Below are 16476 nucleotides of genomic sequence, written 5' to 3'. Positions count from 1 at the left end.
CCCTGGCAGAAATTCCCCAACAGGAAGATCCAGAAATTCCTCTAATTTAGAGTTTTTTTCACCTCCTTCATATTCTTAAGCACTCCAGCAGAGATGGATCTGATCATTTTCCAAAAAGAAGGTTTTTCAGCTAAAGTCCAGAATTACAGTAGATCTGATTGAGAAGTGTGGGAGGACTGCAAACATGCAGTGAGTGAATAAATTAAATAAAAGTGCTTAATGGGTTGTTGCTTTATCTTTCATGTGGAAAAGTTGTTTTTTGAGTGTTTTCATTTGAATAAATTGAATAATTATGTGGGATTTGTTTTATTATATGTTTATTTTTGTCTGATACTAAAGTCAATTATATCTGAAACATTTTCACTTTATTCAATTTTGTGTTTTGTTTTTTTTAAATAAGCTGCTGCTGTCATTCAGTAGTCGTTGGTTTGCAGTTTTTCTATAGAGATAGTTGATAACAATAGATTTTTATGTTTTTTATTCATTTTTTAGTTCCTCTTCCTGTCGGAGGTGTTGCAGTGGAGAGCGCAGACAACCCCGGACCACGTCCTTTACACACTTCTTAACTCCAGGGTAAAAATATTATTGAGCATCAGTGGGGAATAATTTGATGGAATCTGTATTTATTATTTGTCTCACTCTTCTAAATTAAAATTGTAAGAAGGTTTAGTTTGCTTGTGAAGACATCCATCACCTCTCTTTCTGACCTGCAGGGGGCGATAGCCAGCTCTTTGACTTGCGTTCAGCTGCATAAGAGAGCAGAGAAGATCGCTGCTGTGCTGGGCGAACGGGCCCACCTGCAGGACGGAGACCACGTCGCACTGGTTTACCCTCCAGGTGAACTCAGCCTCTTCTCATTTTGTGAATCAATTAGCAAAAAAGATGTCTGTGAAATTAAAAACTGGTTATTAACATGTTCTAACACCGATCTTTAAAGTAGAAATAATAAATTAGTCACTGTTAATGCAGAAAAGAGCCACTGGAAGTCACTGGAAGGTCCATTTCTAAAACAAGTGTTTTTTTCTAGTAGTCTAGTCAAAGTCCAGAAATTCAAATGAAAAGCTGCAAAATGAAGTTAACCAGTCTGTCCATGCAATGTGAAACTAATTAAAACAGTTCTGCAAAATAATAAAAAAGACCAAACAAAAACAGCCGCTGTTGGTGCCAAGTTATCAGTTTAATTACCTTTTCATATTAGTGTTGGTTGGTTGGAAAAGCCATTTCTCTCAAATCAGTAAAGCATCATTTAAAAAATGCATTTTATATCCAGTCAGGTCACTTTTTGTGTGATATTAAAAGTAGTTTAGATGTTTAGATGTGTTTAGCAGCCTGACTGTGTGAGACACAGACGGCAACTAGATCTGAATTGGGAGAATTGTTTATATTAAAACATATGGAAAATTGTCCAAAGATTGTCCTTTAATTAGTCTCTAGCTCTGTTTACCGACTATAACCCTGGTAAACAATAAATCAGCTGAAAAAGGGATGATTTAGCAGAATCTGACAAATTATCACGCAATAAACTATATTTAAACCTGCTTTAGACAACATTTAATGAAGGTATATCAATAGAGGCTGGCCTTAACCTTTGAACTGACTTACTAGTTTTAGCCATGATGTTTTTTTTGTTTCGATCGATTGAAGCTGCTCAGCCTCTGCAGGGTTCCAGAATCAAAACAAACAGAAGCTCAGATCTTCCTGAATCTCCTTGAACCTCAAAGAACTGCAACCGAATGTCGAAACACGATCGACTATGATGTCATAGGAGGGACTTTAGAGGTGGAGCTGAGCTGAGTGGATACTAGTAAAGAAACAAAGGAAGCATTGATATTTATAACAAATAAAGACAAAGTGTTTTTAATTGAGAACAGAAGTGAGATGTTCAGACAACTGCAGTTAGGAATGGATCAAATGACCTTTGAGATGGGATGACTGATGTTCAGTCACAAGTTGCAGACCTGAGGAGAACGAATTGTAGCAGAAAAACCACATTAACCTTAAAACTCTCTTTTTTGAAAGCTGTATCCTCTGATCTCTCTCTTCCTTCATCTGAACCGCTCCTATTTTATCCTCCATCTTTTCTTTGTCTAAAACTCTCTCTGTCATTGTTTCCTTTTGCGTCGTTCTCAATAACTCATCGTTTTCCTTTCATCCTTTCTTCTTCTACTCCTCCTCCAGGTATCGACCTCATCGCTGCATTTTACGGATGCCTTTACGCCGGCTGCGTCCCGATCACAGTGCGTCCTCCTCACCCACAGAACATCGCCACCACGCTGCCCACTGTCAAGATGATTGTGGAGGTAAAAGCTGCCGACCGATTTAATCTGTGTTGGAATGGCATCACATGCAGGGATGCTAGGAATACCGCAGCTTTAAAGAAAAACAGGAAATCTGTGGAGCAGAACCCTGGTGGTCTGTCATTTCCTCTGATTGTTGCAGCTGCATCACAGTTGCAGTGTAATGCCTCTAATGGACAGTATTTGTTTTTTTTTCTTCTGTTTTTTGTGTGTGATGCACCATTTAGGTGAGCCGGTCAGTGTGTGTGATGACCACACAGGTCATCTGCAAGCTGCTGAGGTCAAAGGAGGCTCTGGCGGCCGTGGACGTCCAAACATGGCCGCCCGTTATTGACACAGGTACAAGCTTTCCATGTAGATCTGATGCTACAACAAAGCAGAGAACTTTTCTGACAATATAAATGTGTAAAAATGCTCTAAAGTCAAACTTTCTAAACGAAAATATAATATAGAGAACAAATTAATCTGATTATAATCATACTTTATTTGCTTTCTTATTTTAAAGTTAACATCCAGGCCTTGGGTCTATTTTTTCATTTTATATAAATCTTTAGTGTATTACAGCTTAAGTTTTGAGCTGTTCAAAGAACAAATTTATCCTGTTTTTCCTCCAAGCAGCCTCTGTAATCCTTTGAAAGAAACAGCCTCCAGACATCTGATGGCCTGTTGCAGTTTTGTCTTTGTTCTTTGGCTGCTTGTTTGCTGCTTTTACATCCTTTTATTGTCTCCATCTCTGGTCCTAAAAATGTTCTACTGCCTAAACTTTCTTTAAAAGAGTTTAAACTGGTTTCTTTCAATTTTTTCAGCTGGAGCAATAAGAACATTCATGTATTTTTTTTCAGGCTCTTTATAACAAAGAGCCTGAGCTGATGTTTTAATTTATTTTTTGTTCATTAACATGAACTGAAGCCCAGGGATGGACTGCTTCTCAGTGGAGGTTCAGTCTCTGGCTCTAGGAAAGGAGTTTAAGCATATTTACGTACAGTGGGGCAAAAAAGTATTTAGTCAGCCACCAATAGTGCAAGTTCTCCCACTCAAAAAGATGAGAGAGGCCGGTAATTTTCATCATAGATATACCTCAACTATGAGAGACAAAATGAGAAAAAAAAATCCAGAAAATCACATTTTCTGATTTTTAAAGAATTTATTTGCAAAATATGGTGGAAAATAAGTATTTGGTCAGTTACAAACAAGCAAGATTTCTGGCTCTCACATTCCTGTAACTTCTTCTGTAAGAGGCTCCTCTGTCCTCCACTCGTTACCTTCATTAATGGCACCTGTTTGAACCCGTTATCAGTATAAAAGACACCTGTCCACAACCTCAAACAGTCACACTCTAAACTCCACCATGGCCAAAACTAGAGAGCTGTCAAAGGACACCCGAAACAAAATTATAGACCTGCACCAGGCTGGGAAGTCTGAATCTGCAATAGGTAAACAGCTTGGTGTGAAGAAATCAACAGTGGGATCAATTATTAGAAAATAGAAAACATACAAGACCACTGATAATCTTCCTCGATCTGGGGCTCCACGCAAGATCTCACCCCGTGGGGTCAAAATGATCACAAGAACGGTGAGTAAAAATCCCAGAACCACACGGGGGGACCTAGTGAATGACCTGCAGAGAGCTGGGACCAAAGTAACAAAGGCTACCATCAGTAACACACTACGCCGCCAGGGACTCAAATCCTGCAGTGCCAGACGTGTCCCCCTGCTTAAGCCAGTACATGTCAAGGCCCGTCTCAAGTTTGCTAGAGAGCATTTGGATGATCCAGACGATGACTGGGAGAATATCATATGGTCAGATGAAACCAAAATAGAACTTTTTGGTAAAAACTCTACTCGTTGTGTTTGGAGGAGAGAGAATGCTGAGTTGCATCCAAAGAACACCATACCTACAGTGAAGCATGGGGGTGGAAACATCATGCTTTGGGGCTGTTTTTCTGCTAAGGGACCAGGACGACTGATCCGCGTGAAGGAAAGAATGAATAGGGCCATGTATCGTCAAATTTTGAGTGAAAACCTCCTTCCATCAGCAAGGGCATTGAAGATGAAACGTGGCTGGGTCTTTCAGCATGACAATGATCCCAAACACACCGCCCGGGTAACGAAGGAGTGGCGTCGTAAGAAGCATTTCAAGGTCCTGGAGTGGCCTAGCCAGTCTCCAGATCTCAACCCCATAGAAAATCTTTGGAGGGAGTTGAAAGTCCGTGTTGCCCAGCGACAGCCCCAGAACATCACTGCTCTAGAAGAGATCTGCATGGAGGAATGGGCCAAAATACCAGCAACAGTGTGTGAAAACCTTGTGAAGACTTACAGAAAACGTTTGATCTCTGTTATTGCCAACAAAGGGTATATAACAAAGTATTGAGATGAACTTTTGTTATTGACCAAATACTTATTTTCCACCATATTTTGCAAATAAATTCTTTAAAAATCAGACAATGTGATTTTCTGTATTTTTTTTTCTCATTTTGTCTCTCATAGTTGAGGTATATCTATGATGAAAATCACCGGCCTCTCTCATCTTTTTAAGTGGGAGAACTTGCACTATTGGTGGCTGACTAAATACTTTTTTGCCCCACTGTATTTCTTACAAGTGATAGGATGGAAGTAAAGATGGAGAGAGAGATGAGCTTCATCTGCAGACATTACTCCTGTTTGTTGTGTTAAAGAAAGACCTTAGCTAAAAATCAAAGCTCGTCTTCCCTGGATCATGAGCTTCCGCTGAGTGGCAGCTAGACTCCTTAGAGACGGGTCGAGCCGCTGCTTCTCTGCATCAAAAGGTGTCAGCTGATTCAGTTTATGCATCTGAGCAGAATGCCCCCTGAAAAAGACTTACATCAAAGACAACCTCAGAAAGTCTGGAGACCTACATCAAGACCATTTGAAGAGATTATAGCAAAGTCTGGATGCTTAAAACTAGATATATTTAAGAATTTATGACTCCAAATGTTTTCCTTTCAGATGATTTGCCAAAGAAGAAGCCTCCCCTGCTGTATAAACCGTCCAACCCCGACACCCTGGCCTACCTGGACTTCAGCGTCTCCACCACAGGCATGCTAGCTGGAGTCAAAGTAAGCACTCGCAGACAATGGATGGATGTTAAAGCTTTAAATCAGTTTAGCCGATGAAGAATTTACCTCAGGATGCTAAAGGTGAGGTGCTGCTTGTGGAAACTACTTCTATCCCTCCTCCTCAGATTTAACAAAAGATTTGACCCTCCAATGCCAGCTGCTATGAGAGGGAGATAGTTTGGCGGTGATGACATTTCCAGGATAAAAGCGATTATTGATTCCTGCTGCAGAGAAACATACTGACTTCCTGTCCTCCATCTGGTTGTTATTGTGCCTGTGTGTAAATCCACTGATGCACGCGTAACCTTTCCTTTTCTGTGTTTATTCTATCGATGCTGAAACCTTTGGTTTGATTCTCTGCAGGTACAAAAAAAAAAAAAAAAACATATAGTTTTTGTTTTGCTTTCAAAGTTTAAAGTTTTGAACCAAACCTTTGAAGGTTTTCTCTGTAAGATAACGCTGTCCTGAAAAACAAAAATAAACTGAACAACGAAATGTTGCTTCTTTTAGCTTTTAACAGTAGAACAGGAACCTGACATATTCCCTGTTATCATTCCCACCTTCACTTATCAGCAGCTTTTAGGTGCAATCGAGGAAATTGGAGAAAATTAAAGCCTCTATCTCTGTTAAGGATCTATATTTAAGGCTGAGTCTGATGTAATTTAATCATTATACACAAGGATAATGTTCTTATCTTTGCCTCCAAGTAAACCAGAGACTAAATCATCCAATCCAACTAAAATATTAACATTATTCCAAAATTTACAGACTTAGATTTATGTCATTCCCTACAGTCTACACCTAAAATCTACTAATGATGTAATGCCTAGTAAATATATTTTTTGACCCAAGTGTATTTAATTAGATGATGGGATTACATATTATCACAGCTCTAAAGTTCAGTTTTAATTTATTTATGGGAATAATTTAAACTGGATTTACAGTAAAATGTAGTAGGCTCAGGATAAATTATCTTTACAGTAAATTTGATTTATTTTGAAATTTGACAGTAGTTGGATATATTCAGAGATTGAATATATAAAATGAAACCTGTCATTCAAAGTCTTGTTTTAATTGGTAAATAAGAAACTAAAATTAATTTCTACTCCACCTGAACCCACTTTGGTGCAAACTAAGCAAGTTGAATTATTAAAAAGCTGTAAACAGGCTTAGTAAGAGTGGAGAATAATGATGTAACAGGTTACATCGGATTGCACTGCAGTGCTCTTTGTGTGCTGAGACTTCATTATCACCCCACAGTCAGAACCCAGTAAATGTATCTAACAGCCAAAGTTCATCTGGATTCTGCAGCCAGTTTTAAAAGATGTCTGAATGTTCAGAGGGAAGCTGTCCTGAGTGTGTTAATGTCGCCTAAAGCTGCAGATGTGACGCTTTGCATCGTCATGACAACACAAAGGACGATAAAGCATCATTAATGAAACAGCTGTTTAAAAAATAAGGGGAAGTAAAGCCAGCCTGTTTTCCCCTGTGCTGCTAAATTGCCCGTTCATTGTGATTAATCATCGCACTTAATGAGCAAATCAGTCAGCGCCGCCATGTTAAAGCTGGAGCCAGACACCTCAGAGGAAAAACAAGGCGTCCCAGTCACGAAGACGCTGCTGCATCCAATCTAATCAATGTTCTGTTGCTCCATCAATAACAGGCAGTTTGACTTCATCCTCTAGGTTGCCTTTAAAAGTTACCCAAATATCATCATTTCTACGTTTTCTAAATCTGTAAGGCATGTAGTAACAGAGGGAGATTCTTTCTGTGCTCTAGATGTCTCACACCGCCACCAGTGCCTTCTGCCGCTCCATCAAGCTGCAGTGTGAGCTCTACCCATCCAGAGAGGTCGCCATCTGCTTGGACCCCTACTGCGGCCTGGGCTTCGTCCTCTGGTGCCTTTGCAGGTGAATACAACAATAAATACATCCATTTTTTTTAATCATGATTTAATTTTAAAAAGTTAATCAAATTCTCAGCATCGGTTCATCTTAGTTAAGGTTGAGTAAAAAGGCAAGATCGAAAGAAAAAAAAAAGACATCTGTTAATTAGTTAATTTGACATTTATGTTGAGATAATTGTATTTAAATGGTGTAAAATAGAGAAATTGGCTTGGATGATGTTTTTGGGAAGTTTAGTCAAAGGTGGATTTAAACCAGTCTGAAGGAAAAAGGGAATGATGGAAAGAACAGGGACCCGAGTAATGAGCCAAGGGGGGTCTCTGTGGTTCCAACTATCCTTTTTGTAAAATGTTTTTTGGATTAACTGTTAATGTTTACTGTAATTAAAGGATTCTCATGTTCTCTTTGGGTCAGCACTTAAAGTTTGGAAAAATGTTAATTAAAATCCACACTAATCATTTGTTACGAATGAAATTATGCGACACGAGCTTCCTTAAATATCGTAATCGGTTTTCATTCTAAATCTTTATTTCCATTATTAATACTCTGTTCACCTTCTGTCTCCTCCTCCTCAGTGTTTACTCAGGTCACCAGTCCATCCTCATTCCTCCCTCCGAGCTGGAAGTGAATCCGGCTCTCTGGTTGTCGGCCGTCAGTCAGTACAAAGTCCGTGACACTTTCTGCTCCTACAGCGTCATGGAGCTGTGCACCAAAGGCCTGGGCCTGCAAACTGACTTACTAAAGGTAACTTTATCAGCTGCATGAATTAACTACAGAAATCTCTCTGTCTCTTCCTGATGTCCTTCCTGCTTCCCGCCATCCAGTCTCGAGGGGTAGACCTGTCCAGGGTGAGGACGTGCGTGGTGGTAGCAGAGGAGCGTCCCAGGATAGCGCTGACGCAGTCCTTCTCCAAACTCTTCAAGGACCTTGGACTCCACCCACGGGCCGTCAGCACCTCGTTCGGCTGCAGAGTCAACCTGGCCATCTGCCTGCAGGTCAGTTAGCTTCACCGTTAAACATCATGGCTGAAATCAGAGCTGGGACTCTGTATTCAGTTGTTTAATGTGTCGGAACATTTAGCTGAAGTTTGCAGGTATCTGGTTTTTGTCATTTGGTTTAGTTTTTTAGTTTAAATAAACAGCTTTCTGAAAATAATCAGCATCTCATCTCAGCTGTTTGGATGCTGATTGGTTGTCTGATTGAAGGTTGTGTTGAGCTCGTCTAGCTTCATCTAAACCAGGTATAAAGTCTTTAAGTTTTCACACCATGTTTAGGATTTTTATCATGGGTTATTGCAGGTTCCCCTTCTGCTGTGACTCTTTTATTTCACCCTAAGATATATACCCCTCCCCCTTTTTGAATTTGTATTTTTGCAGTTTTAGTTAATTCATTACTTTTTATGTTAGAAAAGAAGCTGCTTGCCATTATATCTATTCAGACAGCTTTTCTTCCTCCCAGTATTTTTTTTACAATCTGTTCACAAAGATCTGTAAGGATAGGCAATGATGTGAATCTAATAACTGATATTTAGCAGCAGGAAGCAGCATAGTGGTGCTCTGTTAGTCATAAAAGTCAGCTTGCCCCAATAAGCAGCCGAACCGAAGGAAAGGAAAATAAGACGAAGCATAAAGTCTTCATAAAATAATCTGAATTTTTAATACATTTATGATTTTCTATTTCCATCGTCCCTTAGAAACAGCTAACCACCTCGATCAGGTGTGTATGTTCCTGCTCCAACACACAGCCTCCTAATGAGTCGTTTATTTAACTATCATCTGCATGGGAGAAGAAATAGACCAATAGGCAACATAAGGTTAACTGGTACAAAAAAGGTTTACAGGTAAACCAACCTGTGTGGGGAAATGTGATAGCGGGTTGGCCTGCGGTCCTACCGGGGGACAGTGTGCTGCAATGGACTGACCATCCTGCACTTCTGTTTCTATAGCTTTGGAATTAAGCTTCAAATGTTTATATAAACCCTAGACTTCTGCAGGGTTTGGATCTGTGGTTTGGTTTTAAGCAAAACATAAAAACAACTTTTTTTTTTTAAATGGCAAATATTTTTTTTTCTTTTGCAAATAATGTGGATTAATCATGTCATAAAATAATTTTTTTGTTATCTAAATTTATTTTTAAATAAAATACTAAAATTCACATTAAAATTATTTAAGATTTGCAATGATTAGAACTCTGATATTAAACTTGCTGAAACCAAAGTGGAAGGAAGGAAGGAATGAAAGGAGAACAGAATAAAAAAACAGAGCAGAAAAAAAGCAGAAGTAAGATGAAGGAAAAGGAGACAGAAGAACATAATTTCAGAAAGGAAGGACGTAAAGATAAGAATCACAAGAGAAACAGTTAAGAAAAAGAAAAGGAAAGTTAGGAATTGGAAAATGCATATATTGGGAGAAAAAAGAAAAGAAACAAGGAAAGGACGTAATGACAAAAGAAGGATATTGTCAAGCAAGAATACAAGGAAACATTTAAGGAAAGGAGGGTGTAGGAAAGCCAGGTAACCTGGAAGGACAGAACGTCATAATGGACACAAGACATGAAAAAGCTTTTTCAAGTTTTACCGGACTCTGTCCTCCCCTCCTTCTGCAGAAACACATTCAGCTTTTTATTTCATATTTCAGCTCCATCCGTCCTTCCATTCCAGGCTGATCATTTCTGTCGCTTTCAGCTGCGGTTTAAAACCTTTAAATTGGACAGAGATGTTCTTATCTTATATCAAATGATCACTGTATTGTTTTTAAGATGTCCCCAAAGTCGGTCCTGGAGGGCCGCTGCCCTGCAGGTTTTAGAGGTTTCCCTGCTTTAGCACAGCGATTATGATGATTGCAGTTGAACAAAAGCCTGTTAATCAGCTTTCAATTAAAATCAGCTGTGCTGGAGCAAGGAAACCTCTAAAACCTGCAGGGAAGCGGCCCTCCAGGACCGACTTTGGGAATACCTGCTTTAGATTGTTATTCCATTTCCAGGCATGAATTTGAGCTACTAATTTGCTAACTGTAGATGATGTTAAAGCTTCAGCTGTTAGACTAACCTCCCATCCTTCAACCTGTAATTTCACAGTCTGTTTAAATGAATGAATGACAAACACATAACCTGGTTAGTTAAAGGCGCAGCAGTTAAACCTTGAAGGAGCTCAGATGACTCAGACTAACATCCTGCTGAAACACATTTTTTTAAAGCGAACTGGTTGTTTTGTTTCTTTAAGTTTGCATTTTGACTTTTTTCCTCCCTCTTCTTGTTTTAAAGCATAACCCCACCTTCATATCTCATACTTTGTTCTGTCTCCGTCCTCCCTCCTTCTTTACTTCCTTTGCTTCCTCTTTTATTTCCTCCTGGGCCCCGTCTCTCTGCTGCTGTAGCCTCACAGGCTGGGAAAGTTTGCCGACCAGGTAGGGAACCTCCATGAACCTTCCCCTGCCTGACGAACAGCACCGGGTTTGTCAGCAACCTGCTCTCCAAACAGCTTAAGATTAAAACTTTTTTTTTAAATCACTGGAAATTCCTTTTTTTTCTTACACTTTCTGCAGCCTTTTCAAAGTATCCTTCCATAGAAACATTGAAATGCATCAAGTTTTTTGAAGTTGCAATAGTCAGTGTTTTATATTCCTCAACTCTACTAGACCTCTCCTCACTCCCTCAATCTGGCATTTGCACAATTTCTAAATCATAGGAGGAGAGATTAAGCAAAAACAGCACAAATTTGCTTTTAGAAGAATCATGTTGATGCTTTTTCTTGTTAGGCTGCAGAAGGCTTCAGCCGTTGGAGCAACTTTACTCTTAATTCACCAAACTATTATGATCTTGGCGTTAAAAAAAAAACAAAAAATATCTCATAACTAGATTTTACCCCTGTGCATTTTGCTGACTGGTTTATGCATCAGGCAAATGCAGGAAAATGTTAATTAAAAGAGCAAATTAGGAACCAAAAGTGTGTTCCAGTAACCAAGTCAACTAATTAGAAGGAGGCCTCCATAGTGTAATAGATCAGAATTAAATCAAGCATATGGCTGAAAATTAGGTTTCTCTGGAGACCTTAATAATATTTTGAAGGTTATTAATATTCATTTCTTTGTAAGCAAAAATGTTGACCTATTTCTAAAATGTAAATGTTGTTTCTCACTCGCCACCAATTTTATTTTAAATTTAAAGGACATTTGCCAACCCAAATGTGCCAGGGGTAGGCTATGAATAATTTTGGACCTAACTGTAGCCAGTGACATACGTTAAAACATTTTTGAAAAGAAATATAATGGAGAACCTTTTATAAAATCTGTTTTCCTGTAAAAACCAGTGAATAAAACTGCGTCTTCTTGGTAGAAACTAGCAAACCCAGAAGGCTCCAGAGCAGCTAGTGGGGTGAATTAAAAAATGGCCGCCGGAAGCTCCAGATTACTACTGTATCTATTAACTATTAAACCATTATATGCTTTTTAACTGTAGTTTTACTGAACATAAACTAAAAGATTCAGAACAATGACAATAAAAGTAAATTGGGGTCTTTGTGAAAAGTTTTTTCTTAGCACTTTATCATCAAGTCACGCTTTAGCTAATGTCGCTGGCTAGCTTATTTGAAGATATCTATTTTCTGTTATGATTTGGTACCAGTTTTATAATAAAATCAACCTGTTGTGCTTTAGTTTGCGTTATTTACAGGAAAATCAAGAAATGCAAATAAATTATTATTTTTGTGTGAAAATCATTAGGCTAGCCTTGTGCTAATTTCAGACATCCCAAGTTCCCAAAACTAATTTCAGGGAGATGCTTAATGCCTCAAACATTTTCAGTACTTTCAATCTTGTAGCCTTGAACATCATTTTCAGGGGACTTCAGCATACAGTGCACCTCGCCACGGTGACATCATTCCTCACCATGGCCGGTTCAAGACAGGGGCCAACGGGGGTGAGAAATTCTAATGATGATCTGCGCTGGAACAGACGTGGTTACTGATAGGTCCTTTGGATCTATTTCATTCTTTTTCTTTATAAAATCTGTTTTACTAATTATTCAAAAACAATAAGGTGATAGCTTCGGTGGTACTGAGATAGGATCCCAGTTTTCATCTGCTAAATGTTTTTTTCTCCACAACAAATAAAAAAATGCTCTAATTTTTACAGATGAATTTAACAGTTTTTCTTGAGTTCTAATTCAAATTTTATAGAAAACGGTAGTTTTAACTTAAATTAAGTCAAATTATAAATGTATATTGACCTCAAAAGAGATAGAATTTCTATTGAAGCTAATTGAAAATAAATGTAACTTAATGCAGCTCTCTTAATATATTAGAATCTCTTGCCCTGTTTTTTATTTCATGCTTTTCTGGGCCCCCATGAAAACACGCTGCCCCCTCCTGGCCCCCTGGTATATTTGGTCTAGATCCGCCACTATTCCTCCCCTCCACTAGACGTGGATATACTTTAGTATTTTCTGCTTTAAAATTAGTCCTATATTTTCGTTTTTTACTCGAGGATTCAACCTCTGCCGTTTCCAAGGATGCAGGAATTATTGCCTGCCCGTTCTCACTCGCATTAAAAAACACCACTTCACAGTGTAGAATCCGGGATAATTTATCCGACTCACAGGCATCCATGAACAGCTATGTATATCAGGGAGACTCCCAGAACTTCCCGTAGACTTGGGATGTCTGTAATTTAGCCCATGATGACTGAGTTTGTCTATAAGGGTTTTGGATCTTTGGTTGAGACGGTTTTTATCCGGTGATGGATTCTCTTATGATTTTCTTATATTTGAAGAGAACCTGGGGTTTGGTTGAATACTAAGAAATCAGTTTCTGGTCTAAATTCTTTTCTGTTTTCTTATTTTTTCATTAATCCCAACTTAAACCTTTGCAGAACAAACTTCTGCTTTTAAATCTGTCATCTTTCCTCTACTTCTCTGCTCCTTGATTTGGGGCTTTCTGTCTGCATGTGGGTTTGATGGAAACACGTTGTAAAGTCTTGTATTTACTCTGTTTATGACACACTGTAATGTTTGTTTTGCTCTGTCACCTTCCACTGAGGTGGTCTCAGAACACACTCCTAATGTTTGCATCCTGTGATTAGAGATGAATGCATCCACTGCAGCCTGGGAGGAATTAGTGGTGCTAGTTATAGTGGTAGTAGTGTTTGGTTTGTGCTTGTATAATAAAATGACTGAAGTCTGTGTTCCTGCAGGTTAATCAGATGTTTTTTGTTACCCAGGGTACATCAGGACCCGACCCCACCACTGTGTACGTGGATATGAGAGCGCTACGACACGACAGGTGAAAATCTGTTTGCTCTGTGGCTGAAATGGGGATTAAAATGTTTTCTTTATTTGCTAAATATGAATGGGTAATACATTTTTTATTATTAATAATATTCTTTAATAATTTGCTTCCCTCATTTCCCCCTAGAGATGTCCCGATCCAGGTTTTTGCACTTCCGATCCGATACCGATATTATTTTTGGACTTCCGATCCGATACTGATACTGGCCGATACCAGCCTATCCGAGCATGTATTTAAGTTTAAGTTAAAGTATTTAGCCTTAGTTGTAAGACTCATGTTGAAAAGGGTTTTAGTACTCTTGATAACATCTAGCCAGCTAAATTAGGTGAGATTGAATAAAACACAATGCTTGGTAACAACAAACTTTCCTGTTTATTAAGAGATAAACACAAACTGGACAAAATTATGAATAGCAATCTGAAATTGCACAGTGAACAGTAAAACCGTAAACAATTAAAGGTGCAAGTATTACTGTAAGTTTTAATAAAAATGCAAAACAGGGAAACACTGGCGCAAAATAGTGGAATGGATCGTTTCAATCGGCGAAACTGGAAAATACGGACCGGATTTTTTTTTAAAAACTGGATCGGCAGTCTGGATCGGCATTTTACATGCTTTGCCGATACGCATTTTTTTGCCAATATCGGCGTCCCGATCCGATAAGTGGATCGGATCGGGACAAGCCTATTTCCCTCTCAGATTTTTTCAACAATATTTTATTACAAAGTTTTCGTGAATGAGGTTTATATTATATACTCTACCATATAATTACATTTTTATCAACAACCTAGAAAAAAAAAAAAAAAAAAAAAAAAAAAAAAACCTAGAACAAGAATTAAAAAACAACAGTGTTCCTACATGTGAGCCAGGTAATCTTTAAACGAATAACGTTCTATGCTTCTTACATTGTGAAAAAATAAATAAGTAGAGACAAGAAATAATAATATTAACATACAAACATGGATCAATCAATATGTCGTCTTCCTGCTCAGGAACCAAGCTTACATTTTTAACATATAAAAAAAAAAAAAAAGAAAGAACTTTTTTTACACTTAAAAAATTGTTATTCGTTCAAGTGGAAGGCGTACTACGTTCTGTTTTATCCACTGAATAACTACTGGTCTATGGGTGTTTTTCCATCAGTGCAATACAGATCTTGGCAATGAAATGATAATTTATTGGATTTAAACCAAACATAAAGCCCATGGATGGGGGTTCAGTGCAATTACTTTTGCAATATTTTTTTTTCTATTCTTTCCTCTTCCTAAAGCATTTTATTTTTCCACATGCAATAAAGTAGGGTTCCTTTATCTTCAGTGGGACCCAGTTGGAATGAATCTAAATCCTAACTGTAAATTTAACAAGGGGATATAAACCTTCCTCTGAGATTTTGACCCATATTGACTTGATGGTGCATCATAGGTAGCTGCACACTTGTGCTGTGAATCTCTCCATCCATCACATCCCTAAGGTGCTCTGTTGGAAATCTGGTAACCGAGCAGTCGATAGTAATCAATGTCATCTTATACAAACCAGTTTAAAATAATCTGTCCCTTGTGAAATTCTGCATGATCCTGTTTGAAGGAGCCATCTGATGATGGTGCCACTGCAATCATAAAGGGACAGTTATGCACAATCAATACCAACTTAGCGTTGTCTAAACACAACAGCCAATTCAAAACCTCAAATATACCAAAGAAAAAAACCCAGCCTGTACCCTTTTTCCCCGGTTCATCAACCAGTGGTCAGTTTGGGCTGGTGGTGGAGGTTATATGGGAGGATGAATCCGTCCAGTGATGTTGTGATCACAAAATGGTACAAGGCCTGTACTTATATAATGCCTTATTCTGACTAAAAGCAGAGGTGTTGTGCTTTTCAGATGTCATTCGTGGTTATTTGAGGTACTGCTGCATTTCTATCATTTTCAACCATCTATTCTCTGACACCACAAAAGTGTTTTTGCACAAACAGCTGCAGCTCTGGTGGTGTTTTCACTATTTCTGACCATCCTCAGTGACCTGACAGATAGATTTTCTACAAAATCCAAATAAATGTTCAATGTATGAAACACCCATGTCAGCATATCACATGCTCAAAATCACTTAAATAGCATTTCAAGATGCTGATTATTGTTTCTACATAAGATATACGTAAAAAAGTTGCTGCTGAATGCATTTAGGAATATTTAGCATGAAATATATTTGTTAAGAAGAAGATAAATAGATTTAACAGATTTTATCCACAGCTTTCTTTCTGATAAACTACAAAATTAGAAACAATCTTTGATGATATGCTTCAGTCTCTGCATGAGGCTCATTTTAATTTCTGGAAGTAACTCTGAGCTTCTTTTCTTTCTGCTCACGCTGACATTTTATATATTCAGTTCCCACAAAGCGTTGCCTTGGGTGCAGTGGGATCCTGCAGCTGTTCTGCAGGGTATCTTCAGTTGTAAAGTTTATTAATGCGATACAGTCGAGTGCTTGGGAATAAGGGACTGCAGCCTTGAAAACAAGCGCAAAACAAGAAATGTTGTCCTCACCTCTGATGAGACAGCGAAAAGTTTGAGTTTACAGAGAAGCAGAATAGAATATAAACAGCGTTAGTGTCCCACAGTGGGAAAAATTTGGACGCAACAGTGGTGAATGAAGTTGATAGAATACATGTATGTTAGCTCGCTTTATGTTGAGTCACAGAAAGAGACGAGGCTTTGATTAGTTCAATTTGAAGTCTTAAAGGAAAAACCAGCTGTCTGAAAAATTTAGCGATGTCTGAGTTTCAGGGGTGGGAAGTATAGCAACACCTTCACACATTACAGCCATGATCAGAGGTTTTTGTTCTGGACTTTTCCTAATAATTATAATTCACTGCTGAAGAGCAATTGTAAATTACAGCTGTTGCTTTATATTTCCCCACCCTGC

The 16476-nt window shown here is 38.4% G+C and overlaps 1 protein-coding gene across 9 annotated transcripts in view; it reads left to right on the top strand.

The window, feature by feature from the left end:
• LOC119795311 (disco-interacting protein 2 homolog C) overlaps positions 1-16476 on the top strand; it is a 240853-nt gene that overhangs the window by 214600 nt on the left and 9777 nt on the right. For 6 of the 9 annotated variants that reach the window (XM_038303239.1, XM_038303241.1, XM_038303235.1 and 3 more), the window contains 10 exons: positions 493-573; positions 714-837; positions 2179-2300; positions 2525-2636; positions 5265-5374; positions 7154-7284; positions 7854-8022; positions 8103-8273; positions 10653-10682; positions 13491-13552. In XM_038303239.1, coding sequence (XP_038159167.1) covers positions 493-573; positions 714-837; positions 2179-2300; positions 2525-2636; positions 5265-5374; positions 7154-7284; positions 7854-8022; positions 8103-8273; positions 10653-10682; positions 13491-13552 — 1112 coding nt within the window. The remainder of the gene's footprint in view (positions 1-492; positions 574-713; positions 838-2178; positions 2301-2524; positions 2637-5264; positions 5375-7153; positions 7285-7853; positions 8023-8102; positions 8274-10652; positions 10683-13490; positions 13553-16476) is intronic. The other 3 variants (XM_038303242.1, XM_038303237.1, XM_038303236.1) reach the window with 1 other exon arrangement.

This window comes from Cyprinodon tularosa, unplaced genomic scaffold, assembly GCF_016077235.1.
Source record: "Cyprinodon tularosa strain WSP-4 unplaced genomic scaffold, ASM1607723v1 ctg509, whole genome shotgun sequence".
NCBI classification, from domain to species: domain Eukaryota; kingdom Metazoa; phylum Chordata; class Actinopteri; order Cyprinodontiformes; family Cyprinodontidae; genus Cyprinodon; species Cyprinodon tularosa.
The sequence above is the reverse complement of the archived record's forward strand: the minus strand, read 5'-3'. Positions and strand labels throughout refer to the sequence as shown.